This window comes from Aulonocara stuartgranti, assembly GCF_965226115.1.
Source record: "Aulonocara stuartgranti genome assembly, chromosome: 17".
In the NCBI taxonomy this organism is placed as follows: domain Eukaryota; kingdom Metazoa; phylum Chordata; class Actinopteri; order Cichliformes; family Cichlidae; genus Aulonocara; species Aulonocara stuartgranti.
This window is the reverse complement of record NC_138953.1, coordinates 21,917,591-21,944,388: the sequence shown is the minus strand read 5'-3', so window position 1 is coordinate 21,944,388 and position 26,798 is coordinate 21,917,591. Positions and strand designations below refer to the sequence as shown.

The 26,798-nt window shown below is 42.2% G+C and overlaps 1 protein-coding gene and 1 long non-coding RNA gene across 18 annotated transcripts in view; one reads left to right on the top strand and one right to left on the bottom strand.

Moving 5' to 3' along the window:
• celf2 (cugbp, Elav-like family member 2) overlaps positions 1-26,798 on the top strand; it is a 244,545-nt gene that overhangs the window by 131,089 nt on the left and 86,658 nt on the right. For 14 of the 17 annotated variants that reach the window (XM_082509967.1, XM_082509972.1, XM_082509966.1 and 11 more), the window contains one exon: positions 11,255-11,451. In XM_082509967.1, the coding sequence (XP_082366093.1) occupies positions 11,255-11,451 (197 nt within the window). Of the gene's footprint in view, positions 1-9,070; positions 9,222-10,169; positions 10,224-11,254; positions 11,452-26,798 lie in introns of those variants that run through there. The other 3 variants (XM_082509968.1, XM_082509964.1, XM_082509961.1) reach the window with 3 other exon arrangements.
• The window catches only part of LOC309691929, a 58,490-nt gene continuing 55,733 nt past the window's right edge, over positions 24,042-26,798 (bottom strand). Inside the window, exons 2-3 of the long non-coding RNA XR_014272165.1 lie at positions 24,763-24,837; positions 24,042-24,104 (exon numbers count right to left, since the gene is read on the bottom strand). This is a non-coding gene — a long non-coding RNA (uncharacterized lncRNA). The remainder of the gene's footprint in view (positions 24,105-24,762; positions 24,838-26,798) is intronic.

Genomic DNA, 26,798 nt, shown 5'->3' with positions numbered 1-26,798 from the left:
TTCCTTCCCCCCCTTCCTTTTTATCACGTGCACACACACACACGCACAGAAACTCCAGGTCAGACTGATGTGAGCTAGAAAGCATATTTTGAGGGAGAAAATTCCAGGAACTGCGTTGTTAAAGTAGAAAAAAAACAGAAGAAGAAGCGGTAAAAACTAAGTGCAGCTGTTTTTTGTTTTTTTTCTCCAAAATATTGGCCCCAAAAATAGAAAAACATTAAGGCCACCACTCAGTGTTTGAGAATTTTCCCCGTGCGGGAATATTTTTATTTTTGTCTCTAGCAGATTGCCTCCCCATCTGTGTATTTGCGAGCTTGAAAACTTTGTGACCAGATGTGCATTAAAATTCATTTTGCTCATTCACGCTCCCACGAGGAAGAGCGTTATTGAATCCAGTGACCTTGTGACCTCTCCTACAGTGTAAGCAGGCAATATTTCTATTTATCTCTCAAAAGATACAAACTTATTGATTTTTCTTGTGTCTAGATGAAACTTGTACATCTTTACAAATGCTTGTGGTGGTTGGAAAACCTTTTGTATTGTCCATGATTAGGAGTTTACCATGGACAGAGGTTAAATCCATAGATGACTGTGGAGGCAGTATGTGCAAAAAGGACTATACCAAAGCTCATATCATTTTGTCAGATTTGGATGTAAAGGTCAACACCAGTTGCTAATCTACCTGCTTGCCAGCTGTTGTCAGTGAAAACCAAAAGCTAGAAAACATCTAGAGATCATGTGAAAAGGTGTGTTTAAAATCTTTCACTGAGCAAATTCAGCGTTGGAGCAGGTGCTTTAGGTTGTGAAGGAATGTATTTTAACCCAAACCCTCATCTTTACTTAACCCTAGGTCGTAGTTCAGCTCCACTCCTCCTCTGCATGTGACAGCGTTCATCACCTTGTTGTTTCTTCTCGCAAATTATAAAATAGCACTTTGAGTGTGTGTGTGTGTGTGTGTGTGTGTGTGTGTGTGTGTGTGTGTGTATGGGAGGCAGTGGCACGGTGACTAATACACAGTTTAAGTTTCGTTGTGCAACTTAATTAACTTACACACATGCAGACAGGCTGTGAACAGTAGAATAATGTTTGCACTTTCTTTGAAAGGACCTCATTCATCCATAACATGTTCTTTCTTTATGAACCGTGAAGCATTTTTAAAAGAAGTTAAGGGGGGTAGAAAACTCAAGCTTGAATAGAGACGAAATAGAGTTATTCATATACCAATTTTGGGTGTACCTGCTGAGGCTTTCTTTTGGGTACTCAGCTGTGATACATTTACAGGCATTCTTATATGAGGCTCAGAGTGTGTGTGTGTGTGTGTGTGTGTGTGTGTGTGTGTGTGTGTGTGTGTGTGTGTGTGTGTGTTTGACTGGAAAATGCCTGAATTCAGAAGAATCAGACCTGTTCAAAAATTATTCTGACCTATATTTTCTTCCCAGCGCTGTTCTGTTCACACCGTTAGCTGCAAGGCGCTCGTGTGATGGGGTGGGGTGGTTGCTTGCATTACGTTTACATGAAAGCCGGTGAAAAGAAAAAGAAGGAAGAAGACAAGTGGCTACAGATTGGGTGCACGCTTCATTATCATTCTTTCTTCTTTTTGATTCATTCACTCCGTTTTTAAATCTGTTCATCTCTCGACATTCATAAATAACTTTTAAAGGCCATTTTGGCCAGATGTTTCACCAGATGAGATGACATCTTTCATAATGCTTTCCATTTCAGCCCTTAGAAGTAAAAGTCAGAGCTGGCTAAAAACGACACAGTGGCTGTCTGAATGTTTTGTATTTTTATGCTAATGACTTGCTGAGGTAGGAGAAATGAAGTGTTAACTTTAAGGCTTTTTAGCTTAACACATCCTGTTATTTGATCGGTCCGATTCCAAATGTTTGTGCTGATGGGAACATTATCTTGCTATATGTTCTTAAAAAGCTTATCTGACATGTTGCATAAATACACAGATATATTGCATGTGTTCATATACAAAGCTATGAAAAAGCCTTGATCCAGTCCTCATTTCTTTGTCTTTCTGGGAAAATCAGATATAGGTGGTGTGATTTATGGATATGTAAAAAGACATAGAAATCCAGTATATAAGAAAAAAAGAGGGTGTTGGCTCTCTTTTGTTCAATATTACTGGTGTTCCCAACCCACTGGCAGTGTGTTGGTGGATCATTTTCATGCTGAAAAATTAAGCTGTTGTCAGATCAGAACCTTTTTAGATGGTACTGGATGGTGCATCCACATCTAAATGTACTTTTCTGGGTTATAATTCCAACCGTTTTGACAATATCCCCAACACCACTTGCTGAACTGCATCCACAAACCATGACAGACCCTTAACATTGGTTATTTGCTAAGTTGTTTGTTATGCATAGGCAGAACACTTGTTCATCCCTTGAGTTAGGTGTCTTATGCTTAACTGTTAGGTTAGTGTTTAGTGACTTGACAAGTAAAAACACCTGGACTGAAATTGAGTGAAAAACCAGCCAATGTCCAAAGAAATACTATGAAAGACCCCAGAAAGCCTGGAGAAGTATTGCTTCGACTGTTCTCATCATAAACCAAAAAATGTCATTGTCAGCCAGGCTCAAAGCCAAAAACTGACAAAAGCGATGAGTTTTTTAGCAGCGTTTAAGCATTTCCATTGCGGGGAAACTGTTTTATTTTTTCAGCCAAGCTTTTACTTTGTCATTTGTTTTCAAGTATTCATATCAAGGTAGCTTTATGTGCCACAGATCACACCGCATGAACTGCCACCTGCAGCACCCAACAAGGGAGCTTTAATTCCAAGAAAACAGTGTGGGCTCCTCCAGCGTTTTATACATGCAGGAAAATATGAGACATGAGAAACGAGCAGAATGAGACACATTTCACTTGTGTCCATGTGTGTCATGCATCAGTACGTTTACTTCACATTGTGAGTGTCTAAGTGTGCGTTTGTGTGTGTGTGAGTGTTAGACCGTAGGTGTATGTGTGTCTTCCCTCATTATCCGGCGACGGCGTGCGGTAGCTCGTTAGCGCAGAGCTAGCTGAGCGTCAGGGCACCGGTGCAGCTTCATTAGGTACTGTGACATTTATCTGATCGTTTCCCTGCATCGCATGTACTGCCACGTCTCCATGGCAACCGCAAAATGCGTGCACACACATAAAGGCAATCATACAGTTTCATACAGACCGAGCACTTTCTGCTGCTTTCCTCCTCCCCGCTGCATAGAAACACTGATAATAAAAAATATTTATTATGAAACATGTAGCAGTGGCTGTTATCCCAGAGCTGTACTCAAGGTGGGTGGAATATTGCTTATTGTAAAGTTCAAGTGAATCACAGTCAATATCACACTCCCTCTTTTGGCTCGTACAGGGCCCCTGGGAGCCAGTTTACCTCGCTGTAAGTCACTTAGAGAAAACCTAAAAGTGTTCCAATAATAACACTGAATGCCATTCATTTAGTTTGAGTCACTAATCCGCCGTGCACTGACAAAATCAGTTACGGACTGGGATTCTGGAGGGAAAAATATGTGTCTCTTGTGTTGTTTGGTGAAGTTACTAATCTGCAGAAAACACTGAGGCTCATGAAGTGAATTGTGAGTGTGTTTCACTGGATGTGCGCGTATCTGCATGCACGTTATACGTACGTGTGCGCACACTGATGCACAGATGTTAGAATTCCAAGGTGCGTATGAGCGCTGTTCACTTGGGGCGAGTGTTGATGAAAGGAGCACATTTAAATGGCTGCAGTGATTTTGTAAATCTCATATTTCTAAGGATCTCCAAGTATGTTTACAAGTGTGCCTTCCTCACCTCATTTTAATGCAGAAGGCTGTGTGATGTGCTCATTGATGCTCAGTGTGTCCAATGGGGGAAAATGCACTCAGCAGAGCCAACTTCTCTTTCATTTTCAGGGATATAAAGAACATGAATAGAGCATCACTGTTCAAATGGGTTAGATGGTATCAGAGTTCAGGAGCTAATGATTATCTGTGGAACCCTACAGAGAAAGATCTACAAGCTTTGGGCCCCCATATATTAAACACATGGCAGGAGGCTAAGCAGGATGTTCCACTTGTCCTGCTCCCCAGCCACACTTCCCAGTTTCTTCCAAGGAGTTCCAGAGGTGTTCCCGGGTAAATAAGATGTATAATCTCTCCAGCTCATTCTGGATCTACCCGCTTAGGCCTGCGCAGAAACCATCCAAAGAGAGTCACCCAGGAAGCATCCCAACCAGATGCCCAAACCACATCAGCTGACTTCTTTCGACACGTAGCAGCTTCACTCCAATACTTCTCCGAATGTCTGAGCCCTTCGCCCTGTCTCCGGAACCACAGAGGAAACCTCAACGTGAGCCTCAGCTCTCTTTTCACCACAACAGTCTGGTGCAACACCTGCATTACTGCTGATGAATCGTTAATAAGTTCCCAAGATACTTGAACTCACTTGCTTGAGGCAGCTTCTTTCCACCAACCCACAAGAACCATGGCCTCAGACTTGGAGACTCTCATTCCAGCTGACTCAGCTGCAGTAAATTTAATATCTTCATATGATGTTCATATGATATTCATAATTTCCTCACTCGGTTGAGGCAACTTGACCACTCCAGTGCATGCTGAAGGTCACATTCTCTTGAGGCCAATAGAACTACATCATTGGCAAAAAAGTATGGATGACGCATCCGCTCTCTGCTTTACTGGGGTTTCCTGGTCTGTTTTTAATCTTCAGACTTCCAATTTTATTGGGAGCCATGCTGTCTAAAGCTGTGATCCAGTCAGCCAGCTAGCAGTTAAACAGGAGTCACTAAGAGATGGAACTAACTAGTTAGTAGTGATTGAACTTAAGAATACAGGGTTACATTTTCAACACACAGTGCAGAGCTGGAATTTTTTTAAATAGAGGTGCAATTGAGAAAGAAAATGCCTGGAAACATCTGATCAAACACAAGCTTTTTAACTTGACAGGTCACATCTACAAAGTCTGTGTATTATTTGCTAGCATGCATGTGAGACGGGAAATATCTGCTTAATGCAGCCCAAGAGAGCCGCTATCGTGTTTGTTGCTTCTTCCCAGCTCTACCCAGACAGTCCATGTCTTAAACAAACTATCTCCTGCTGTGTACTGATCGTGGAGTCATTTCTTCCGAAAGTAGTATTATTGAATTGTCATGTAGCCCTTGATGTACCCCTTTCAGCGTCTTTCACGATTTCTGTCTGTTTGTGTTAAGTCATGTCAGAATCTGTCAAGGTGTGCACATCTGAGGAGATCTGATTGCCCGTGGTAGTATGTCTGTGTGTGTTTTCTAACATATTTGTAGGTGTGTCTTTGTGTATGTGCAGTAAGCTGACCTTGGTCCCCGCACTCCCTCTGGGGCGAAGAGGGGAACTGATGTTTCTCACTCTGCTTGTCAGCAAGATTAGTTCCCCTGTGGGACTGTTGCACACCCTGCAAACACACTGCCAATGAGAAGAAGTGTGTGACAGCTCGGCCTTTCCACGAACCCACTGGAGTGTGTGTACTTGTATGTGTGTGTGCTCCGATTGAGGGGTTACGGGAGTCAGAATGGATGTGTGTTTTAGAGCAGAAACAGAAGGGGAAAACAGCAGGGGGATCAGCGCAGCCAGCCTGAACCAGAGCCTGTGTGTGTATGCATGTGTGATATGTGTACATGCATGTGTGTATGGTTTCTGAGAGAGCACACGCTGAGCTCTTTGCTGTGCTTACTCTAGACCTGGCTCATCTGCATCCATCTCCTCCACCCTCTCCCTCTCTTTTACTCCTACTTTTACCTCCGTCACTTTCCGCCTGTCTGTTTGGAGCACATTCCTATCTTGCTGCCTACTGAACTCCAGCTGTGAACAAGGCCAACAGAGGGGAGAGCAGGTGGTTAATGTAGTCCAGGTAGCTTATCGCTGTCACCATTTACTCTTTATCTGTGGAGGCAAAGATTGTTTTCCTTTTTCCTTCTACCTGTAAAATCCACAGCAAAGCAATATATTTTTAGGGTTTTTATTGCCAGTCTATTGCTGTGTGGCAACACTGTGTTTGGAGAAAAAATAGGAGAACTCAGAAAGTTAATGATTTGACTGTCATAAAGAACCTTAATTCTACATTGTATGTTTCTCATGATATAATAATCTGTTTATTTTCTGCCTGAATCCCTCCTGACTTCCAGAGAGCTCCACAATTTCTAAAATCAGTGCTTTGGTTCAACATGACCCCTAGCTGTACTGGTTCACTGTGGTGAAGAGAGAGGTGAGCCTAAAAGTGAAGCTGTCAGTTTACACAAGCTGTCATGGCCACGAGCTGTGAGTAGTAACTGAGGGATGTGGATATGATGATGGGTGTCTTGGCTCTCCCTTACAGATGGTTTGGTCATTTGGGTGGGGGTGTCAGAGTAGAGCTGCTGCTCCGACACATCGAAAGGAGGCAGTTGAGATGGTTCATCCTGGGTGAAGGGTTCTGGCATGTCCTAGGGTGTCTCTACAAGGTCTTTCAGGTTCCCCCAGGGACTGGGGCCCAGACAAGAGGAAGAAGATGGATGGATGGATGGATGGATGGATGGATTGTGTCTAGATTCACAGCCATATATCAATTTTCTGCTGCTTCTCTGGGTCCAGGTCAAGAGGGCAGCAGCCTAAGCAGAGACATCTAGACCTCCCAATGCCCGATCCCCTCCTGCAACTCTTCTAGGCGTACACTGAACACTCCCAAGCCAGCAGTGAGGTGTAATCTGTTCAGCATGGCTTGACTCTGGCCCAGGGGCCTCTTCCTGGTAGGAGATGCCCAAAACGACTCACTTTGGAAGCTTCAAGGAGGCAGGCTAATTAGATACTCTAACCACCTCAACTACCTCCTGTCGATTTAGAGAAGTTCCAGCTCGAATGATCAAGCTCCTAACCCTCACCTGGGAGAGCCCAGACACCCTTCATCAGAAGCTCAGTTCCTCTACTTGCATCAGCAATTTAATTCTTTCGGTCACTATTTACAGCTCATGGCCATAGCTTAGATCAATCTGTAAATTCACAGCTTCGCTTTTAGGCTCAGCTCTCTCCTGACCGCGCAGGACAGTACATCTGAGTCCGTTCAACTACACATGCATTCATTTTTACAGTTGAATTTCCAAATTTCTTAGTATTCAGTTATATAGTTGAATTTAGAGTACTCGATGGCAGCCCTACATGTCCACAGCTTTTGGTTCTGTCTCATCTTTCTCATCACGTTAATATCTGGGTCACTGCTTTCAAAAGAAAAGCTCTTGCAATTTTCCAGCTCTTAATGACTAAAAGACTAACTTAGCAAATACCTGGTAAATGTAGTGGAACATTAAGCAGCTAAAAAACATTTTGTCTCCAGACAATAACAGCACTAAAGACAGCCTGAGTGCTGAACTTGATTTTAACTTGTCAATAACATGTTAAAAGCTTGTTCCCCACACCCCCAGAAATTATTGGATGACCTTTCTTGAACATTATTAGGAATCTTGAGGCCTTCTAACTGTTTTCTTGGCTATACTTTGGACTATATTCTGCTTCTAAACAGCTTCTTTAAATGTGCTTAAACCAGCCCTCCCACAAAGTAGATGTTTTAAGTCCAAATAAGTCACTTTCTGCAACCTGACTGTTAACTGTGTGTTCTACAAGTTAACAGCTGGAACCTGAGGGCACTGAAAAGAGAGAAACCACACGGATGAGTGGTGAATGGCTTGATGATAAACATTTCCAGCTTTTCTGTTGCATTTCCGTTTTGATTCATGCCCAAGTAAAGTGAAAAACACACATTAAATAAATGTTATCTTTCAGTATCTGAGCTAAGCTGGGTTCAGACATGCTACAGTCCTGGCAAGCATGTCTTGATAGCTCGCTTCTCATGTCACTGTTACCACTGAAGCCAATTATTGAATTTGCCAAAAATATGCTGAGAGAGGAGGTTTGAGGAGCTGTGAATGTATAATGAAGATGATGCATGAATAAATAAATAACCATCATAAGGTTTTATGATCAATATAATGCAGCTGTAGTTTGGTCAAACAAGCCTGCTGTCTAATGTGAGTGCAAGGTGAGGGAATAGCAGCCCTCAGCACATGCTTCAAAGCCCTACCCAGACACTTTTTTTTTTAGCCGGGCTTAATACACACATACACATAGTGAGTGTAGATCAGCCCTCAGTCACAGCCCTGTGCTTCAGGGAGACCGGAGTGATGGAAGCAATAGTTAAGCCATTAAGGCAAACAATTGGCTCAAATTGAGAGGGAGGGAGAGAGAAAAGAAGAGCAAGAAGAGGGAAAGAGGGAGGGAGATGGAGAGTCTATGGCAGGAGTGGATCCACTCAACGACTTAATCCGAGCCCCAGGACACTCTCCTGCTAAGCTTCACACACTTTCACAAACATCTACACACACACACACACACACACTATAAAGCTCTGCCTGCCTCCAATAACACCTTGTCAGTCTTGGCCACAGGGGCGATGGAAGAGCCGCTCATTCCTTTATAGTTCGCAGAGGCACCTACTTCCAACCACCTAAGGGAAAGACGGAGCGTGCAATCTACACAAGACAGCTCTGTGAGCATTCGTACACCTTATGGCTGCTGGTGTGAAGCTATTCATTGTCTTAGCAGGCAGAGTGAATGGTGGAAGGAGCACAGGGTGGACAGTGTCCTGGACGAGGGAGGCGATCCTCTGACACCGGCTATTGTATCGTCTCCCCCCTTGGCCTTGCTCAGTCCCCACAAGCCTCACATAAACAGCTAACAATGAGGGATTGTCTCCAGCCTATTCCCCCTCTTTCTGCTCTTTAGCTTTCACACACACATCAGCTTTGTGTGTGTGTGTCAGAGGGCGAAGGCATGATGTGCTGCAGTCTGAACCCAGCGACCACCGCAGCTTGTCCGATGCAGTCGTCTTCGCCGTTTATGTGGCTAAATATCAGCCGGTGATAGGGCCAGTCAGCTACTTGCTACCACCGCCGCCCTTCCCTCCCTTCTTTCCTCCCCCCTGCCGTCAGCTACCACCCTTGGGGCTCGTGCAGTACCCAGGCCCGAGCGATTTATCGGACAGCTTAGCGAGGAGCGGTTATTGCCCAGAGGACTGTTAGCACGGGCTTGGCTCGTTGACTCCTTCTCCATTTCTGGCGTTTTATTTGACATGTCCTTTATGTCCTTTAAAGAATTGGGCGTTTCTGCCGAGCGCCTTGGCTCTTTCTGCAAAAGATGGATGGCCCGCGTTCAAAGGTCTGGATGTTTTCTTTCCTCTCCCTCAATCTCTCTCTTTCCCCCTCCCTCCTTCCTGCAACTCTTTCTCCTTTCGCTCTCGCTGAGCTTTATAGGGTGGTATTAGCGTTGTCAGCTAACCAAGCTCAGGATTTGGCTTTGTTTTTGCCTCTTAAGATAATGCTTTTTCACTCTCCTGCTGAGAACAACAAAAGGAAGAGAAGAGCAATAAAACAGCACAGCCATTGACTTTGGTTTCATTAAACTGGTTTTCAGCCGTCTTCAATAGACCACAGGCCTTGATGGCGCTTGCGTGTATGTAAGAGGTTGTTTGCAGCCATGTGTGTGTGATTATCGTCAAAACACAGCCACACTTTGGCTCGTGCGTACTCAGGTGCCGCTCTCATCTCTGTCATGGCCTTACTGCTGAAAGGTGCTGAAAGTTATTCACCTTCATTGGTGCATAATTAAATAAATAAATAACAGAGAGAGGAGCCACGAGTGTGTTTTGTGACGATAAGTGTTGTTGCTCTGCAGTGAAAGGGCGGGAAAGCACTTCAACTCCTTTTCGTATGCATTCCAGATGTGGAGATATATAAGCAGACCGATCGGCGTGTAAGCATCTGTGTCCTGTTAGAGGCGGCCTGGAGGTTTACTGTACTGGCTCTGCAGCCTAATCCCTCACACAAAACCTCGCATTACCACGCCGCACGCTGTTTACCCCGCATCCAGCGAGGCGTGCGAACACGCACAAACATTCACACATGCATCACGGCGCACATATATTCGCACAGAGTGTCTCCTCTGTCGGCTACAGCTCGGTCTTGTGTCGGCAAGTGCAGTGAAAAAAAAAGACGTACTTTGTATGCTGCTTTTGCTGTTGCGCTGTAAAATAAAATCTGAGTTCACCTCAGTCCTTCAGTGTGGATTTACTGACATCCCATATAGATCCATCGCTACATCTCCGCTATCAAAAATCCACACTTAGCATCACAGTGAAATGTCAGTTTGCTGATGTGTCAGGTCAGTGTATATAAAAATTGCCGGCTTCGGGGATATCAGGCTGTAAAACCTAAATTGAAAGCTGTCTCGCCCCGCTGTAAGGAGCTGCGAAGGCACCCAAGAGAATTTTATTAGTGTGGCTCTCACTGAGTTTCAGTGTCCTTGTGACGTTTCTAAAGGCTGTTTTAGAGCCTTTTCCATAGTGTTATGAATGAAAACCTGGGAGGGCATTTTTTGAAGTTAAATTAATTTTTTGCACAATATTGGTTCCAAGGTTCTAATTTAAGATATTTTATTATTTCCTCCTTTTTCATGTGTGTGTCTGCTGAAAGCTCAGTATCTTCTCTTATAGTGGCTTTGAAATGCTTCAGAATTCATGATATTCTACTTTTACAGATGTTTAAGCTTTCAAATCACTTTAACCCATTAGGATCTTGGCCATTTTATTCTATGTCTACTCTATTAGATACTGCAGTATGCAAAAACCAATATATATGTGTGCGGATGACTAGTTTAAAAAAACCCCCACAAGGTTACAATACACTGGGCTGACTGAGAAAATCAGTTGTGAAGCTGAAAATCAAGGCAACAAAGACTGATTTTTATGCTGCTGCGTAAATTTTAGTTTCTGCTGAATTTTGGGGAGCAAATTTGAAACGTGTAATTGTGCTGTGTGCAGAAACGATACACTCAACCTTTAGGTTATTTATTTTAACACAAGGGAAATTTCCATGAGCAAGCCAGAGCACGGTTTGGATATTTGGTCTTTTGAAATTGAAACTGCGGGGTAACGCTGTTCTGCCAGTGAAAACTGCTTTTAAGTTTTCAAATTTAGCTTCAGGTCAAGTTTGTTTGTGTCTAAGTGTGTTTACGGGTGTGTAGTTTTAGTTCGAGATTCCTACGATAATCAAAAATATTAGGAAAATGCTTAAAAGCATTGTAGATCCAGTTTAAATCACATAACATGAACACAGAGACCCTGATTCTTAAGCTGTTAGTGATATTGGTTTGTCTGTGATGTTCTAATGTCCCGCCTTTTGTCTCTTCAACAGTAACGGCACGGCCGGAAAAATGAACGGGGCGCTGGAGCATTCGGACCAGCCAGACCCGGACGCCATCAAGATGTTTGTGGGCCAGATTCCACGCTCCTGGTCAGAGAAGGAGCTGAAGGAGCTATTCGAACCGTATGGAGCCGTCTACCAGATCAACATCCTCCGAGATCGCAGCCAGAACCCTCCACAGAGCAAAGGTACTAACCAACACGGTTACACAGTACTTAGAGGTGATGTGTTCATTCATTCATGTATGGTTGTCTGCTATAGTTTCTCTTCCTTCTTACCTATGTTTCTCTCCTTTCTTTCTCATGATGAAGAAAAGAAATCATAAAAATATCAACAAACGTTTATGCAAATACAATGATACAGTAGCCTAAGTTATGATAATGAATCGAGGTACTTTGGTCCCTCTTCTTGGGGAGTCAAGTGCTCCTGTTTTGTCAAAGCTGCTGGTGTCTCAGAGATAAGCCCAAGGTGTCCTTTGGCCTTGGTGCCATGACTCAGGAGCCCTTGGCATCACATTAAAACCCACCAGAGTACAATTAAGCATCATTTTCAATGTTTTCAGTAGAGACAAATTAACAAAAAGATGTTATAATAGTGTTAGGATTATGATAGGGTTAGAATTACAATCATCAGTGATTATATCAGAGGGTTAATACACACCAGATCACAAGTAACCTGCTTAGGGTTAGGGTCATCATTAATGATGACTTAGACCTCAGAGGGTTAAAGCAGCACTGCTAGCTCTCGGCATTACAGATTATATGAAAGATGGGAAGACCCTCTATGTCTGAAATTGAAGCTGCCTCTGAAGTGCCATAAATCTGCATTTTATTTAATAGCCAGACTTGCTAATCAAGCTAACTAGCATTAGCTTATAAATTAGCATGCTTCTGTATCCAATTAAGGTCATTTGTGGCTCAAACAAGATGGGAACAGCCCTCATGCTTAACTTGAGAATTGAACATTACATTGTGTAAATTGTAGTCAGGCTGTAGTCAGCCTAAGAAGGTCAGAAACATTAAATTTATAACATATGTGAAAGGCTGTTTGTCTACTGATCACCTCAGATGACAATGTCAGGTGACATCTCCAGGTCTATTTACTCTGAAAGAGGCTGTAAAACTTTGGGAAAGAGTCCATTACAGATCAGTGAGTTAGAGAATCTCGCTTCTGATCGATGATAATGAAACTAAGTTGAGGACTGAACCTTTCTGTCAGTAAGTCTTGTTTTAGCTGCTATTAGCCTCTGTTAGCTGCTTTAGCCAGCGTTAGATCAACTTTTTTTGAAGTGGATCTAACATTTTTGGACTCTTAGCAGATAATCTCTTGCAAAATATGAGCGTTAAATCAAACAGTTTATCAGAGGGAAAGCGTGATTTTTAGGTTACGCAAGCTTAATATTAGCTATTGTTAGCTGTCCGAAGATGGGAAGGTCGCAAATCTAGTCTGCTGATAATAAGTAATTAAAACAATATCAGGGATAAATAAGCAAATGTCTCTTCTCCTCCACCTTAGGTGTTTTATTTATGTGGCAGATCTCCAGCCAATCATATGGGAGATGTCGTTTCAGGCCACTGTATTCAAATGCGGTGGAGAACATGGAACACAAACCACAAACCTGCTCCTTTGTATTTAATTAAAAATTTGGATTAATTAAAAATTAATTAGAAATTTATGAGAACATATCAGTTTCTTGGAAGATATAATTACACAATACAATTAGTATACAATACAATTAGTAATTACAATTAGTAATCTATGTATATTTATGAGTATAATACCCTTTTTTTCTAAGTAAATAATACAAAAAAAAATACTGAGTACACCTCTAAAGCAGGATTTCACAAACTTGGTTAGTCAGTAGAAATCTGTGGGCAGTCAACTATCTGCTCATTTTTTCTATGACCTCTCAAAACACTTCCCTGATGATGTTATGGCTTGAGTTGCTATTTTCAAGTCATGACTAATTTAAAAAGGATAAACCAGGCTATTCTCATGGACTGGTGGCTTGCCGATCACAAATCAATAGCCAATGAGATTGCATTTTAGCCAGATGTGACCCTTTGCTGGTCACATCTGGTGTTAAAACACCAAGAGTGGACACTACGACAATGCTCAGCTCAGGGCTTTACTTCAGGACTTCACATCAGATGGTCACATCCATCTTTTATAGATCTTTTATATGCCATCTATGCTTTGCATCAAGTACTGCTCCAACACCAAAGGACAGTTTGTCCGTATCTGAAGCCAACAGCTTCTGACAGAAACGTCACTTTTTAACGCTCTGCTATGAGAATGCGTAGGATACCCCTACAGAAAACACAAACACTTAACTGTATGTACACTTCTACCCACACAGAGGCACATAGACTATCAGTGGTTGAGGACCGTCCCACCTATTTAATGGCAGAACAAGTGATGCATGTGCAACATTACACAAGCAAACACGTATTTCGTGCACCATTTGAAGACAAAGACTCGCCTTGCCAGACTTACACAGTCAATTGTTCGAAACTGCATGATTTGCAGCTATTTTCTCCCATTCCCTTTTCTTTTTCCTTTGATGAATTCATCAAGTGTGAGAGCAAACAATAGAGACAGCAGCCACAAACGGGCAGACAATAGCGTTGCCATATTAACAGCCATCAACCAGAGTGGGGGTTGATGACACTCCTGATGAGACATGGAGAGTGGGAGGAAAGTAAAGAGAGAGGCAGTGAGGACGGCAGGAAGGGAGAGGTGGCGTTTCCACCCGACTGGAAAGCAAATTTTGAAGAGAAGTTTCAAAGTGTCACTTGAAACAAGATCGGAATCAAGAGGGATGAAGTGTGAATAAAGCCAGTAAACACTTTCCTGCAAGAAAAATGAAGTCAAGGAGTTTTCATTTCTGGGCCAGCTGATGCTTGCTATAGATGTCTTGAAATGCGGTGATATATTACAAAGTAAAGCTCTGTATTACATTTAAAAACTTCTCATTTGGCTTGTCGGATGCTTTGAGAAGGAAACATATTTGACATAATACCAGGGAAAATAACAGTGTTATTTATACGGAAATCATAAGAATAAGATCTGACCTCTTGGTTTTGGTGTGTGGAGCTTATTATTTTCAATACTTCCCGTGCTTCATGTTGCCACAGTGACGTCACCCGTTTAAGTCTTACTGACCAAAATTAGTTTTGCATTTTTGGAGCGATTAATGTACAACGAGCAATATTGTTAGTTTAATAAGGCTTTCAAAAGTGTTGCAAACATGAACACATACAAGAGATCCAGTTCACTGACTATGAAATAGCTGATTTGATGCCGAGCAAACAGCTAGCAGCCATAGTCAAATCGTCCATGCGCAAAATAATGAAGATGTTAAGCCTTGATGTAATTTAAACTGTCAACTTATATAAATATTTAATACTTTTTTTACTGTCTGGCTCTAAAAATGTTTATTTTTCTTCTTTAAAGTCACATTTTATTATTGAAGATGATGAGGATTGACTCATTTTTACAGGCAGCTGCAAGTGCCTCTTTGTGGAACTACATGTTTGTGGTAGAAAGAAATGCAGATCAGTGCATGAACGTGTGCATTTTGTAAACATATTCAGTCGGTCGAAATGACATAAAACGTTGCACTTTATGCAAATGCACCTGGGTAGACTCGCATGAGACCCATGTCCCCAAATAGTCCTGAGAGTTCCTGCTTATACGCTGCAAGGGAAATTTAGAGTGCAAATCAGTGTTGAGTAGAGATGCTCACCTCGTGCTCACTCCTGTTTTTATATGGGTGATTTTCATATTGCAATTTTTAGAACAGATTTGTAGTATTCTGTAAATTTTAATCAGAAATCTTAAACTTTATGACATATATTTATATATATATATATATATATATGTATATATAATATAAATAATTAATTTCCTCTTTCTTGTGTCTTAATGACCTTGAGGCTGATTTCAAAATGTATTCTCATTAACTCACATTATTCATATAATTGTATTGAAACATTTGTTCCTCCGATGAGTGTAAAAAATGCGGGGCGATCAAAAGCTGTCCTCCTGTTGAGTGTATACTTTTAAAAGATGTGATGTCATCCACCTTTCTGCAGCTACACCCTCCACCTCACCTCTGTTTTTAGTTCTTCTCTCTCTGATTTTCCTCGTTTTTGGCTTCCTCTCATTCTGACTGAGTCATACAAGCTTATGAAAGCCTGGAGACAGCGTTCTGCCAAATCAACGCATTTCTGCACACCAACACACTTGTCATGTGCTTTGCATTTGTGTGTCCTTAGCCTTGAAATGACTCCTTTTCTCCCCACTAGCCTCTCCTCGCTCTCCTTGTTCCCTCTGATATCTCTGAGGGGTGGACGGGGGCCACAGTTCCCCCTCATGTCCTTCAGCTCCTTCACATCTCCTTCTCCATCTTCACTACCCTTGAAATGAGTTGTTTTTGCGGCTGATGAGTCAAAAGTATCGCTCAACGGGAGAAAGCAAAGCCACCTAGCATGCCTTTCATTTTTTTCTACTCAACATGACAATCTCTGTCCATATGCCTCATTTTTATTTATTTATTTTTTAACAGTCTCCTTTTTTGTGGAGTGCATTAAGAGGAAATGTAGCGTTTGATTGGGCTCTTACTGGCCTTGTTATTCGCAGGCTCTGAGCGCTGTTGTTGTTTTCTCATAGTTAAGTAAGCCGCCTGGCCTCATCTGCACCCGCTCAGCCAGAAGGAGCTGCGATTGCACCCTCGCCAGTTTCCCTGTTGAAATTTCGCCAGTGTCAGGGAAACTGTGGCCCCTCGCTTCCCTCAATGTGTTTATTTTAAATTAGCAATGGTGTTGTTTGTAAAGGATCTTCACCATTTGGGGCAAATGAGCCCACTCCGGTGCCCCAGCGGTGACCCAGAGGCACTTTTTCAATTCTTTGTAAAATACCAGTTTGGATTTAAATGAGTTTGTTAGACCCACCGAGACGTAGGAGAAGTTTCGCTGCTCACCACTTTAACTCCCAACTTTTCTGCTTCCTTCTTTTTTCGATTTTCTTTGCACCCTCATTAGATGACATCTCCACAACTGCTAGTTTGAAAAAGAACATCAACAACAACAAAAAGGGGAAAACAGGACGACATAATTGACAGCGAAAATTTGGAAAAGAGCATGATAACTTGTTAATTAAATGCTCAACTCATAAATTTATGGAGGATGCATGGGTCTGAAAGTGAATAAAAACAAGAGTGTGCCTCGTCAAATTAAGATTAGTCTGTTCAGATATGAATAAGAAAGAAAGAAACAGTGCTTAGCAAGTTAATTAGACCACAACCATTTAAGGTTTATGACACACATTTATTATGTTTTTTATGTTTCTGTAATGCTTGATGATATTATTAATGCTAAAATATCTTTTTTCTGCTATCCGTAAATTCTCAAACTAACTGTTTTACAAAAAGCTGAAAAAATAGTAAAGGATAATATTATTTTTGATTAAGATGCCAAATTAAAATTATTTATTTGTGTTCCTGAACAGAAAATTACTTTCGGTATTTGAATATTGTGCTGATTTAAAGTCCAGTGTGCCGACTCCAATTTGGTTATAAAAACACGAGTTCGGTTTTCTGTTTCCTTAACAAATAACAATATCATTTTTTGGTTTTAAACAAGTTTTGAGCAGGTTTCTAAAATATGTTTTTTTTTATGATGTTATTAAGCACTGTAGGCTTTATTGTGAAACCTTCAACAGGTTCTCTGGTTAGATGTTTAAGTTAAAACGTCTTTAATAGTCTTTAGGTGGTCAAAAAGTGACCATCGTCTCAGGGATGCAGTAAAATGATTTATTAGTTCCTGCTTTATTTTCTTTAACCGTCTATGTGCCTTCATTAAAGCTTTAGAGGAGTCAAATTCAAGTACCCATTGATTTCACTGGGGGTTTTTTTCACTTTAGTCAGTTTTGCATATAAAAGGTTTGCAAAGTTGTGCAGTCCCACAAGAAATACTGCTGCTTAACTGCCTGATTTTCCTTGCTAATATCCCACACTTGTCTTTTGGCATCAAAAAATAACGGGAAAATAAAAGGATACAGGTACCAGAGTATGTACTACATAATTACTTTTAATGAAATACTCATCCCATAGTGCTTTGTAATTCCCAGATTCCACAGCAAATGATTTCCAACCTTATCAAATTGAATTATCTTCATTAGCAAAGTTTTGAAATATAATAAATTATTATAATTTAAAGTGTAGCTTGGTTATCGATTATGATACAGTGCTTCATTCCTGATCTCAATCACTGTTTCGGGTTATCTGAGGGTGCTCGGGTTTAAATGTTACCATGGCAACGCCAATCTCCACCTATCAGGGATGTTGGTTTTTAAATATAGGATTGTTGGTTAGACAGTATAAAAGATGGACACAGCAATTCAGACATCCACTGGTTTCTGAAGTCTAGTTTTTGAAGCCTCGAGATGAGCGTTTCCACCGCATGATTGCAAAGGAAACTGGTGTGAAGACGAGGGGCGGGTCTGGCTGTGAAACTGAGTAATGACCAGTCAATCACAAGTTGTTAGCCAATGAGTGCAGTTTCATACCACAGATTTACAAAATACACCCAAAATGAGTGACTGAGCCCATAAACTCAAGACAGGAAGTTGCATTCTCCATAGACTTCTACAGGAAGTCTCTTTGTAATCACAGCCATCGCCATCTGGTGGCCTTCAGATAAAATGTAGGTTTAAGGCACTTTAATATCGGCTTCATTTTTCCAACGCACCAACTACATACATAAGCCATAACCAGCGTCACCTGATACATGTCATACCAGCTGACATAGAGGGAAAAAATGTGATTTCTAGTTTACCTCCAAAATCGAATTATGACTGTTTAAATGAGCATGACAACTTAAATCTGAAGTTACTTCTCATTTTACCAGCTGGTTTATTATAAGAAATTACTCCAAGATGGCAGTCAGACTTGGGCAAACATTGGATCGGGACAGCTATGAATAAATTAATGATTAATTACAGGATGTTGAAGATAAAACCCAAGACTTAATGCGCGCTTGGAGCTCTGGCTAAAATGCAGTTTTCCACATCAAACCAGCGAGTGGATATCTGTGGATCAGTGTAATCCCCCCCCCCCCCCCCCCCCCACACACACTTATTATTGTCATCATCTGGCATCACATGACGGTCCTAAGTGCTGTATGAGAGGCTGCTTCAGCCTGACGAAAATAAAATTCCTTGAGCAAACACCATTCAGTCGTTTTCAGAGCACTTTTTGGCATTAAAGTAAGAGATATCATTTCAGCTTTCAAAAACACATATTGGTAATAATTTAAACGATCTCTTTAATCCCGTTTAGGTTATTCAGAAGCCAAAATGTAATCAGTCACAGAAAAATGATTTGAGAGGCAGCTTGGTTTGGTCCCAGAGCATTCAATTGTGTCACTTTTGTGCGTCATGCAGAATCCATTTTGTCGTTTGACCCAGGTGCTTGCATTTAGGCTGTGTGTGAGTGTGTGTGTGTGTGTGTGTGTGCTTATGCTGACTAGGATGGTCTGGGGAATATCGTGGCGCTACTGTTGGTTTAATGTGTTTGGAGTTAATAACCAGATGAGTGGATGAGCCGGGGAGGAAGGGAGAGAGTGAGAAATGGAGCAATTTGGCATTTTGTGCTGAAAGAGAGAGAGAGAGATGGAGGCAGAGATAAAGAGAGAATGAGACAAAGAGAGCCAGAGGGGTAAACAGAAAATGGTCCTTTTGCTAAAACACAACCTTAAGCGCCATGACGGGTTTGTTGCAGCGTGTGAGTGTCTGTTTTTTGGCTGGGGATGCGCTTTGTCATTTATCTTAATGATACAAGTGAGACACAAGCACACGCGCACACATGAACATCATGCATGCACAGAATAAGTTTAATGTCTTCATTAAGTGGCTGATCTGCGCAAAGGTCTCTGTGCACAACACGGCCTGGAAATACTTTGGAATGATCAAAATAAGGTATAAGGCACAAGGGATTTGAGTCGTGGCAAACTGAATGCAGACGAGTCTAAATTTTAACAGGCCTGAAATTATTATTGGATAAAGCGATGTTGTCTGTCAGACCTGCGAATGCCAGGGAAGGGGAAAAAATGAAGCATGAGTGATTATTTCTCTCTTAAAATTCTGATTCAGCTCTCAAAAAGCAAGAGCCACAGCTTTATTATATGACTAGTGGATTATTAAAAAGACTATAATCACTCAGCCTTCGCCAAAACCAATAACCAGTGACATGTTCATTTTAATCGGTGTCTGTTTTCTAATCTGTGTTGCTGATAGTTGCTGCGAGCAAGTGATTCCACCTGTAGCTGAAAAGACAAATTAAAAAAATGGGGGGCGGGGGGGAGCGTCAACATCAATCCCCGAAAACGTGAGCGAGGGATGACGAGGCTGACACTAAAAAGGTGCCGAAACGTGAAAATCGACACCGAGCCGTGATAAATGTTTGATCTGGACGTCTGAAACCGCTTAAACGTCATTTGTTATGAACCCGTGTGTCATATTGAAAAATGAAGAAAGAAAACAGAAACGCCTCTGGAAATCATTTCCAGCCCAGAGATAAACACATGTAGCAGATTACAGCGTTTGATTTTCGATCACTGCTCAGATCAGCTTCCTCATTGCCTGGGCTGCTCTGATGCCGTGTCCAGGGACCCGCACACCCGTCCAATGGCAGACATCCGCTTTGCAAGCCGACTGTATCCTCTCGCTCGGCTATGGCAACGTGCAGAGCTGAACGCTCCGCCGTCCAAGACAATTATCTGCTCTAATGGATTCAGTTGAGACGGGGCCGACCTGAGACGGAGGACTGATTTATTTCATTCTTTCCTAAAGCAGAGCGGCCAATTAAATCGCCTTAACTAAACGTTAGCTTTTTTAGCCAGCTACCCAGGCCCAATTAGGGAGCAGCTGCAGGTGGATTTTAATGGGAGATTTTATGTGAGTGTGTGTGTGTGTGTGTGTGTGGATTCTCAGCTCATCTCTGTGTTTATACTTTTGCATGCCTCAGCGACAGAGAGAGTTACTTGGTTATAAGAAAACTTGCAGAGCTGGATTTTTTTCCCCTCCCTCTCCGAGCACTTTGAGGTCGGCCAGAAAGTGGCTTTGATTTCCTGAAAGTGCTCTTGTTGTTTTTACAGCCAGTAAGGGAGGGAGCCAGCGAGGGGGAGGATTGACATTGGTGCTTTTCCACCAAAGTAACTAGTGGATTGTATAGATTTGTGAAGTGCTGCGAGCTGGACCGATTCCTACGTTAACAGGATTAGAACATCAGCCAAATGCCCGTCAGAGATGCGGCATTGTTTGAAGCCATCCACTCATCCTCTCCCTGTTTTTCCATCTGACAATCTGTTCTTATTGCGCTGTCAAATTCAGAATGTGTTCTCTGTCATATTCCCCCCATCCCTGCTGTCACTCAGCGGCTCTTTGACACACATAAATTATACACGTTAAGGGGCATTTTTACAGCTGCACAGAGAGAGCAACGAGGGAACGGCGAGGAGGGGGGCAGGAGAGGAAGAAATGGAGCGAGGTGGAGTATGTATTCCATGCCACCCAGAGGCCTGTGTGAGCAGTAATTGCAGTAAAGTATAGTTAATGTGGGTCAGCAGTTGAGTAGAACCCCAGGGGTCAAAAGGAAAGTAGAGGGGAAGGGGAATAATGGGGGGGAGAAATTCGTGTGGGTCACTGTAAGAACCCTGCCTCGGGTGGAAGGGCTCTGGGTGAAGCTCTGCGATACATCCCACACCTGTCTCTTTTTCCCCTTTTAATAAAGCATACTTTCATTCTGCTGGACTGCAGGGCTTTGCCTCTGTTATTTTCACCCTACCCTACCGCCGGCCTTTTCCCCACTCTTTCTCCAGTCTGAGGTAATTCAAGCCCACACATTTGTGTGCTGAATAGAGCAGCTGGTGCCAACCTGGAGGTTTGGACCAACAAGATACGTCTTTAACCTTAACCCATGGGATTAAGCAAGTAAATTGGAGGTAAAAACATAACCTGTTCATATTCTAAAGAACTGACCTGTAATTATTTTAAATAAAATTACAGGTCAGGCGATTGGACAAATATATCAGCTCTTTGCAATGGATGGTGTCCATCAAACTTTGGCTTTTTGGAGCTAAAAAAGATATATATTCTATTTTTATTTCCTAATTTAGTTTTCTGTCTCCTCGAGAATTCAACTCTGTTGACCTGCAAAGTTACACTGAATAATAATAATAAGAAGAAGAATAACTAGCATTGGGATTTGGATGAAATCATGCACATTTCACTAATTTCCATCTTTAAGGAAACTCTCCAGTTTGTAATACTCATTCAGTTTTATGCTGTTTGTGCCACAAAACAAGGTCACTTCTGTATTGTTAATAATTTGGACCCCACACAGCATTCTGATAGTTGTTTACAGTTTATTTGTGAAACACACAATGCACTTCAGATCAGCACGAATATTCCAGCGTAGTCAGCTTTCCAGGTGGCCTCACACACACACCTCCTCTTCTGGTCTCTGACCTCCACCTCCCATATGGAAAAGAAATAGTAAAAACTTATATGATTTACTCATGAAAGTGGCCACTTTCTCATTACTTTTATATATATTGTTTTAGTAAGTAACCAAAACATACAAGTTTCATTATATAATTTTTCAAGGGATCTTATATCTGTTTTCACTCTTGTATGCTTTTCATACAAGTTTCACACAAGACAGATACAAACTTTATAAGATTTATATATATCTTTTCCATATGGGCTGTGCCTCCAACCTCCTTGGCACTGCCCCTTGAGCTCACCCCTCCCCTGCAACTGAGCCAGGGACCAAACCTCCGCCACAAGGCTGTCTTAAAAATATTTAAAATAATGAACATAGAGATTTGAGTAAATTTTAAAATAAATGGCTAATATAAAGTTGTACATATAAAACTCGTCCCATGCTTTTGTGAGCATGTCTGGAGTCACTGCTGTTGTTATGCTAACTACCTTCAATGACGTGAAACTCATGAATCTGCTCTTTCTTCCAGTCCATGTTTCCATCGTTACCCATGCACAGCTTTAAATTAAAGTGCTGTGAAATCGTATTATTCTTTTTGATGGACTGGACTGAACCTGGACTGTGTTAAAGCTCAGAGTTGCACAAAGGGAGCGATACACAGGAAGATTCTCGTAGAGTTAGCATCTATCTGAATTTAACAAGCTGTCCCTGAGCTTACACTAGCAAAGCAAGCTAACTCGTCCCCACGACCACATGTGAAGACTGTACACTTTGAAATTCTTGTTTGAAGCCCATATGAATAGCCATGGGGGAAGACTTGTGAAAATACAGTTTAAAGACCAAACTTTATTTGGAGTCTGTGCCAGGCTAATTCTGGCCCCCGAGCCTTATATTTGACACCCCACTAATAGAAGTTATAAAGTGGCGTAACTGCACACCCTTTACACTGAAATTGGACTACAGTAAGTTTCTGTCCCTACAGATACAGTCTCCACAAATGTACCCCCAAGGGCTAATTATTGGATTTAAAGGTGATTACTTGTAAGTGCTTGTTCCGAGCAGTAAAAGGTAGATATTAGGACCATTTATTATAGATTCTGTGGTTGAGCGTGAGGAGACAGTCTGTTATACAAAAAGAAATGAGACTTTAAGGGTTTCCTCATATATTTAAGTTAAATTGAAAGGTATTTAATACCCGCTGACAAGTTTACTTTGTATCTGCCTTGTACAGGTGGAACAGTGGTCGCCTCACCTCACAAAGGTGCTAGGTTTAAACCTGCCCAGGGCGCTTGTCCTCCTTGTGTGTTTGGGTTTTCTTCAGGTGCTCCCACAGTCCAAAGACACACTCTAACTTCTAAATATGACAATGATTAAGGTAAAAAATTGTCACTGCACACGAATGACAGTGCCAGTAACTCAGCAGGTGCCACACCAATGACAAGCTAAAGGTCTAAACCTAAAGATGTAATAAGGTGCTTTATTTTCTGTAAGTGTGTTTAAATATAACAATTTCCATCAGCTCAAGATAAAAAATGATAGTCTAGAAACAGTCCAACATGGCCACTGGGAAACAGCGCTGAAACCCAGACTAATGAAAGTCATTTAAGTAGATTAGTTGGCACTCAGGCTAAGGTGACCCTCATGGCATGGAGGGGAGACTGGGATGTTCCCATTCAAATGAAGAGTTACAGAACAAGAAGAAAACATTATGAAATTAATTTGCAAAGAAAGTAAAATTACAGGTCAGGTTGTCACCTCTAAAGCGGGTTTAATTTTCAGACTCTAAGAACACGGCTTCGCGTGTGCCTGATTTTTAGAGAAAGCCGTTGGAAGACATAAGTGAGAGAAAAAAAACCTCCTCAACTTGCCGATTCAGCCCCCCCTTCAGCTCCTCTGCAGCTCTGCTGTCTCGAGCTGAGAAGTTGGGGTCGACCTGTTGTTGGAGGGGGTAGATGTGTTGACAGAGGCAGGGGGCCGTGGGTCTTCGCTCAGTCAAAGGCCCCCTTCAGCAGCCATGAAGCATTTATGAACAGGCATCTCCCTCCTCTGCTCTCTATTCAACTCACAACGGTTGTTTCTCTCCCCTCTTCTTCTTCTCTTTTTTTTCTTCTCACTTGCAAACGCTCTGCCCTCCTTTCCCATGTCCCATCTGGCTGTCTTGCTCTTTCTGTTACGTGCACACGTACACTCCAGCGTCTAATAGATTCCTTCCTGCCGCTCCAGATTTGTGCGTGCACGTCTCTGGTGTGTGGTTTTAAGTGTCCCTTTTCGACAACGCAAGCAAAGTGTGTCTCCTTGCTCAGAGCCCTCTCGGCCTTCAGGTAAATGTTTGTTCTGCAGAAAAAAAGAAACATGCACACAAATTGATGGAAAGAGCTTATTCGTGCTGGGCCCCTGCACCTGCTTGTGGTTGTAGTACAGGTATGCTTATGTGTAAATAAAAAGCAAACGTGCAGACCTACACCTAAAATATGCACACTCAGTGGCTTTCTGCAGGATTCTGTGTGTGTGTGTGTGTGTGTGTGTGTGTGTGTGTGTGTGTGTGTGTGTGTGGTCCACTCCTCTGCTCTTTGATCCTCATCTTGACAGCCCACCACCTGGGACGCTCTGCCACATGCCGCATGGCTCCAAGGCCCTGGCTACGCCGTGGGAATGACAACACACCGTGGCTAACACAGCGCTAACAGCACATTATATGCCGTCAGAATCACTAATGCTAACACCAAAAGCTAACCCTCCCATATACAGATATGTAGAAAATGCCACTGGAATCAGAATTCACATCCAGCCGCTAACCCTCCAACAAACTGAGGCAATACTAAAAAGCTCGCCCTTGAATACACATAATCTCTACTTTTTACCCAGCATGCAGGAAATATACAGTTGAAAATTATGTGCCTCTTGCAAAAACAATGAAGCTAGTGAGAACACTTGTACATCAGATAATTTACTGTGTTTTTCTGGGTCAGTCTATGAGACTGATTGGACTCACCTCGGTGGTGAGGAGAGGTAGGTCAAGATGAGTCGCTGGTGTCATCCATGGACAAGCAGGCATGGTGGGGAGAGGCTGGCAGGGGGGACAGGGCAGGGGTCAAACTGGCACCACACATTGGTGGAAAACAGTACACATAAGTAGTTTTGAGACCCTTACAGTATACCTCTAAAGTGCATCTGCACAGGCCTTTTCAATTACTTTGCAATTAAACCCTTTATTTTTACTTTTTAAGGAGTGTTTAGATTATTCATTGAAAGTTTTGACTCTTTTGGCCCATCTTTCTCCCCTAAACCCCAACCAGTGGCGGCAGATGACTGCCCTTCACTGAGTGTGGTCCTGCGGAGGTTTCTTCCTGTTAAAATGGAGTTTTTCCTTCCCACTGTTGTCAAGTGCTCGTTCATTGGGGTTTTCTCCCTATTATTGGAGGGTCTTTACCTTTGAATATAAAGCACCTTTAGCAAGTTGTGATTTGGTGCTATGTAAATAAAAATGAATTGAACGGATCACCGTCATGTTCCCAAGGTCTGCTTTTAGAGCAGGGGTCGGGGAACTCCAGGCCTCAAGGGCTGGTGTCCTGCAGGTTTTAAATGTGTCCTTGATCCAAAACAGCTGATTTAAATGGCTAAATTACCTCCTAAACATGTCTTGAAGTTCTCCAGAGGCCTGGTAATGAACTAGTCATTTAATTCAGGTGTGCTGACCCAGGGTGATATCTAAAACCTGCAGGACACTGACCCTTGAGTCCTGGAACTCCCCCACCCCTGTTTTAGAGGGTATGGTGGTGCATGGCTCATATATTATGTGGGTGTTGGAGTTGTATGCAGTCATTTCATTGCTCAGTAAAAACTTGTACATGTATTAAAAGCTTTTACATTTCAAGGATTTTTATTTTATTTGGTTTCCCACTGTTGGTGGAGTTTCATTATTTGATCGTCTCCTCTTATTAGGACTCTAATTTCAATAGTTCTTTGGACCATTCTTCACCATGGCTAATTTTAATTCATAGGCACACTCCACTGCTAATATTTGTTTAGTTTTACTCTTTTTTTTCTCTCTAATGGTGCTTTTTCATGCTGGCTTAACTACAACTACAACTTCAACCTAATTTAGGATTTTCAGTGCTTCTCCATCATCCGTATCCTCACTGGGTCTAATTTTTATCATGGAAATGCGGCACAAAGATGAAGCCGAACTGATGGAGATCAGCGATATGTGGAAGCCAGCACTTTTACCACAGAGTTTGGTGTGTATTTGCCATCTTTTTGGTGACCCACATGGAATACATTGAATACATTTTTACCCAGTGATATTCTGTCAGTCATGATTAATACCCCCGATTATCTCCCTGCCTTTAACCAGTAGAAGCTGGTGTGAAACTCTTGGTGGCAAATTGATACTGATAGCTGAAGCGGGGGGGCTTAGGGTTTAGTGAAGTGACACCCCGAGCCGTCTTTCACACTGGGGGTCATAGAGGGAAAACGCTAAGCTGAGAGTTATCCCTGCTAATACACAGGCACTGCACCATCTGAATCACAACACCAATCACGTTGCTGACGCTAGGCTAAGGGCCAACTATTCAACAGCCCTGGCACCCAGAGGACACCGCAGGAATTCAGATCCATTACACTCCCAGCCTCATCAAAGGGACTTTGGGATTTGGATGCTAAACCTGCTCCAGATGCTCACTGTTGGATTTCACTAAGATGCACTGCAGGGCAAGTGTCATCAGGGCTGATGTCTGCAGCACAGGCAACAAAACCTCAACCGATTCACCGTATTCACACTGAATTGATTTGTGCCATAAAGACAATGGGGGAGACACCAAAGCAGATGTAAACAATGGTCCGCTCTGCTCATCTCTGGACAAATAAATACACAACAAAATTACCAGATGAGCAGAGCTGGAGGCAGCAGGTCCAAGCATATGAGCATATGAACCTGGACTAAGATGCTGAAGCCATAGCAGTGCCTCACCTGTGGCTGCCTCATGCTAATGTGCAGTTTACTGATCCTCTTCACCAGGTAAGCAGCTG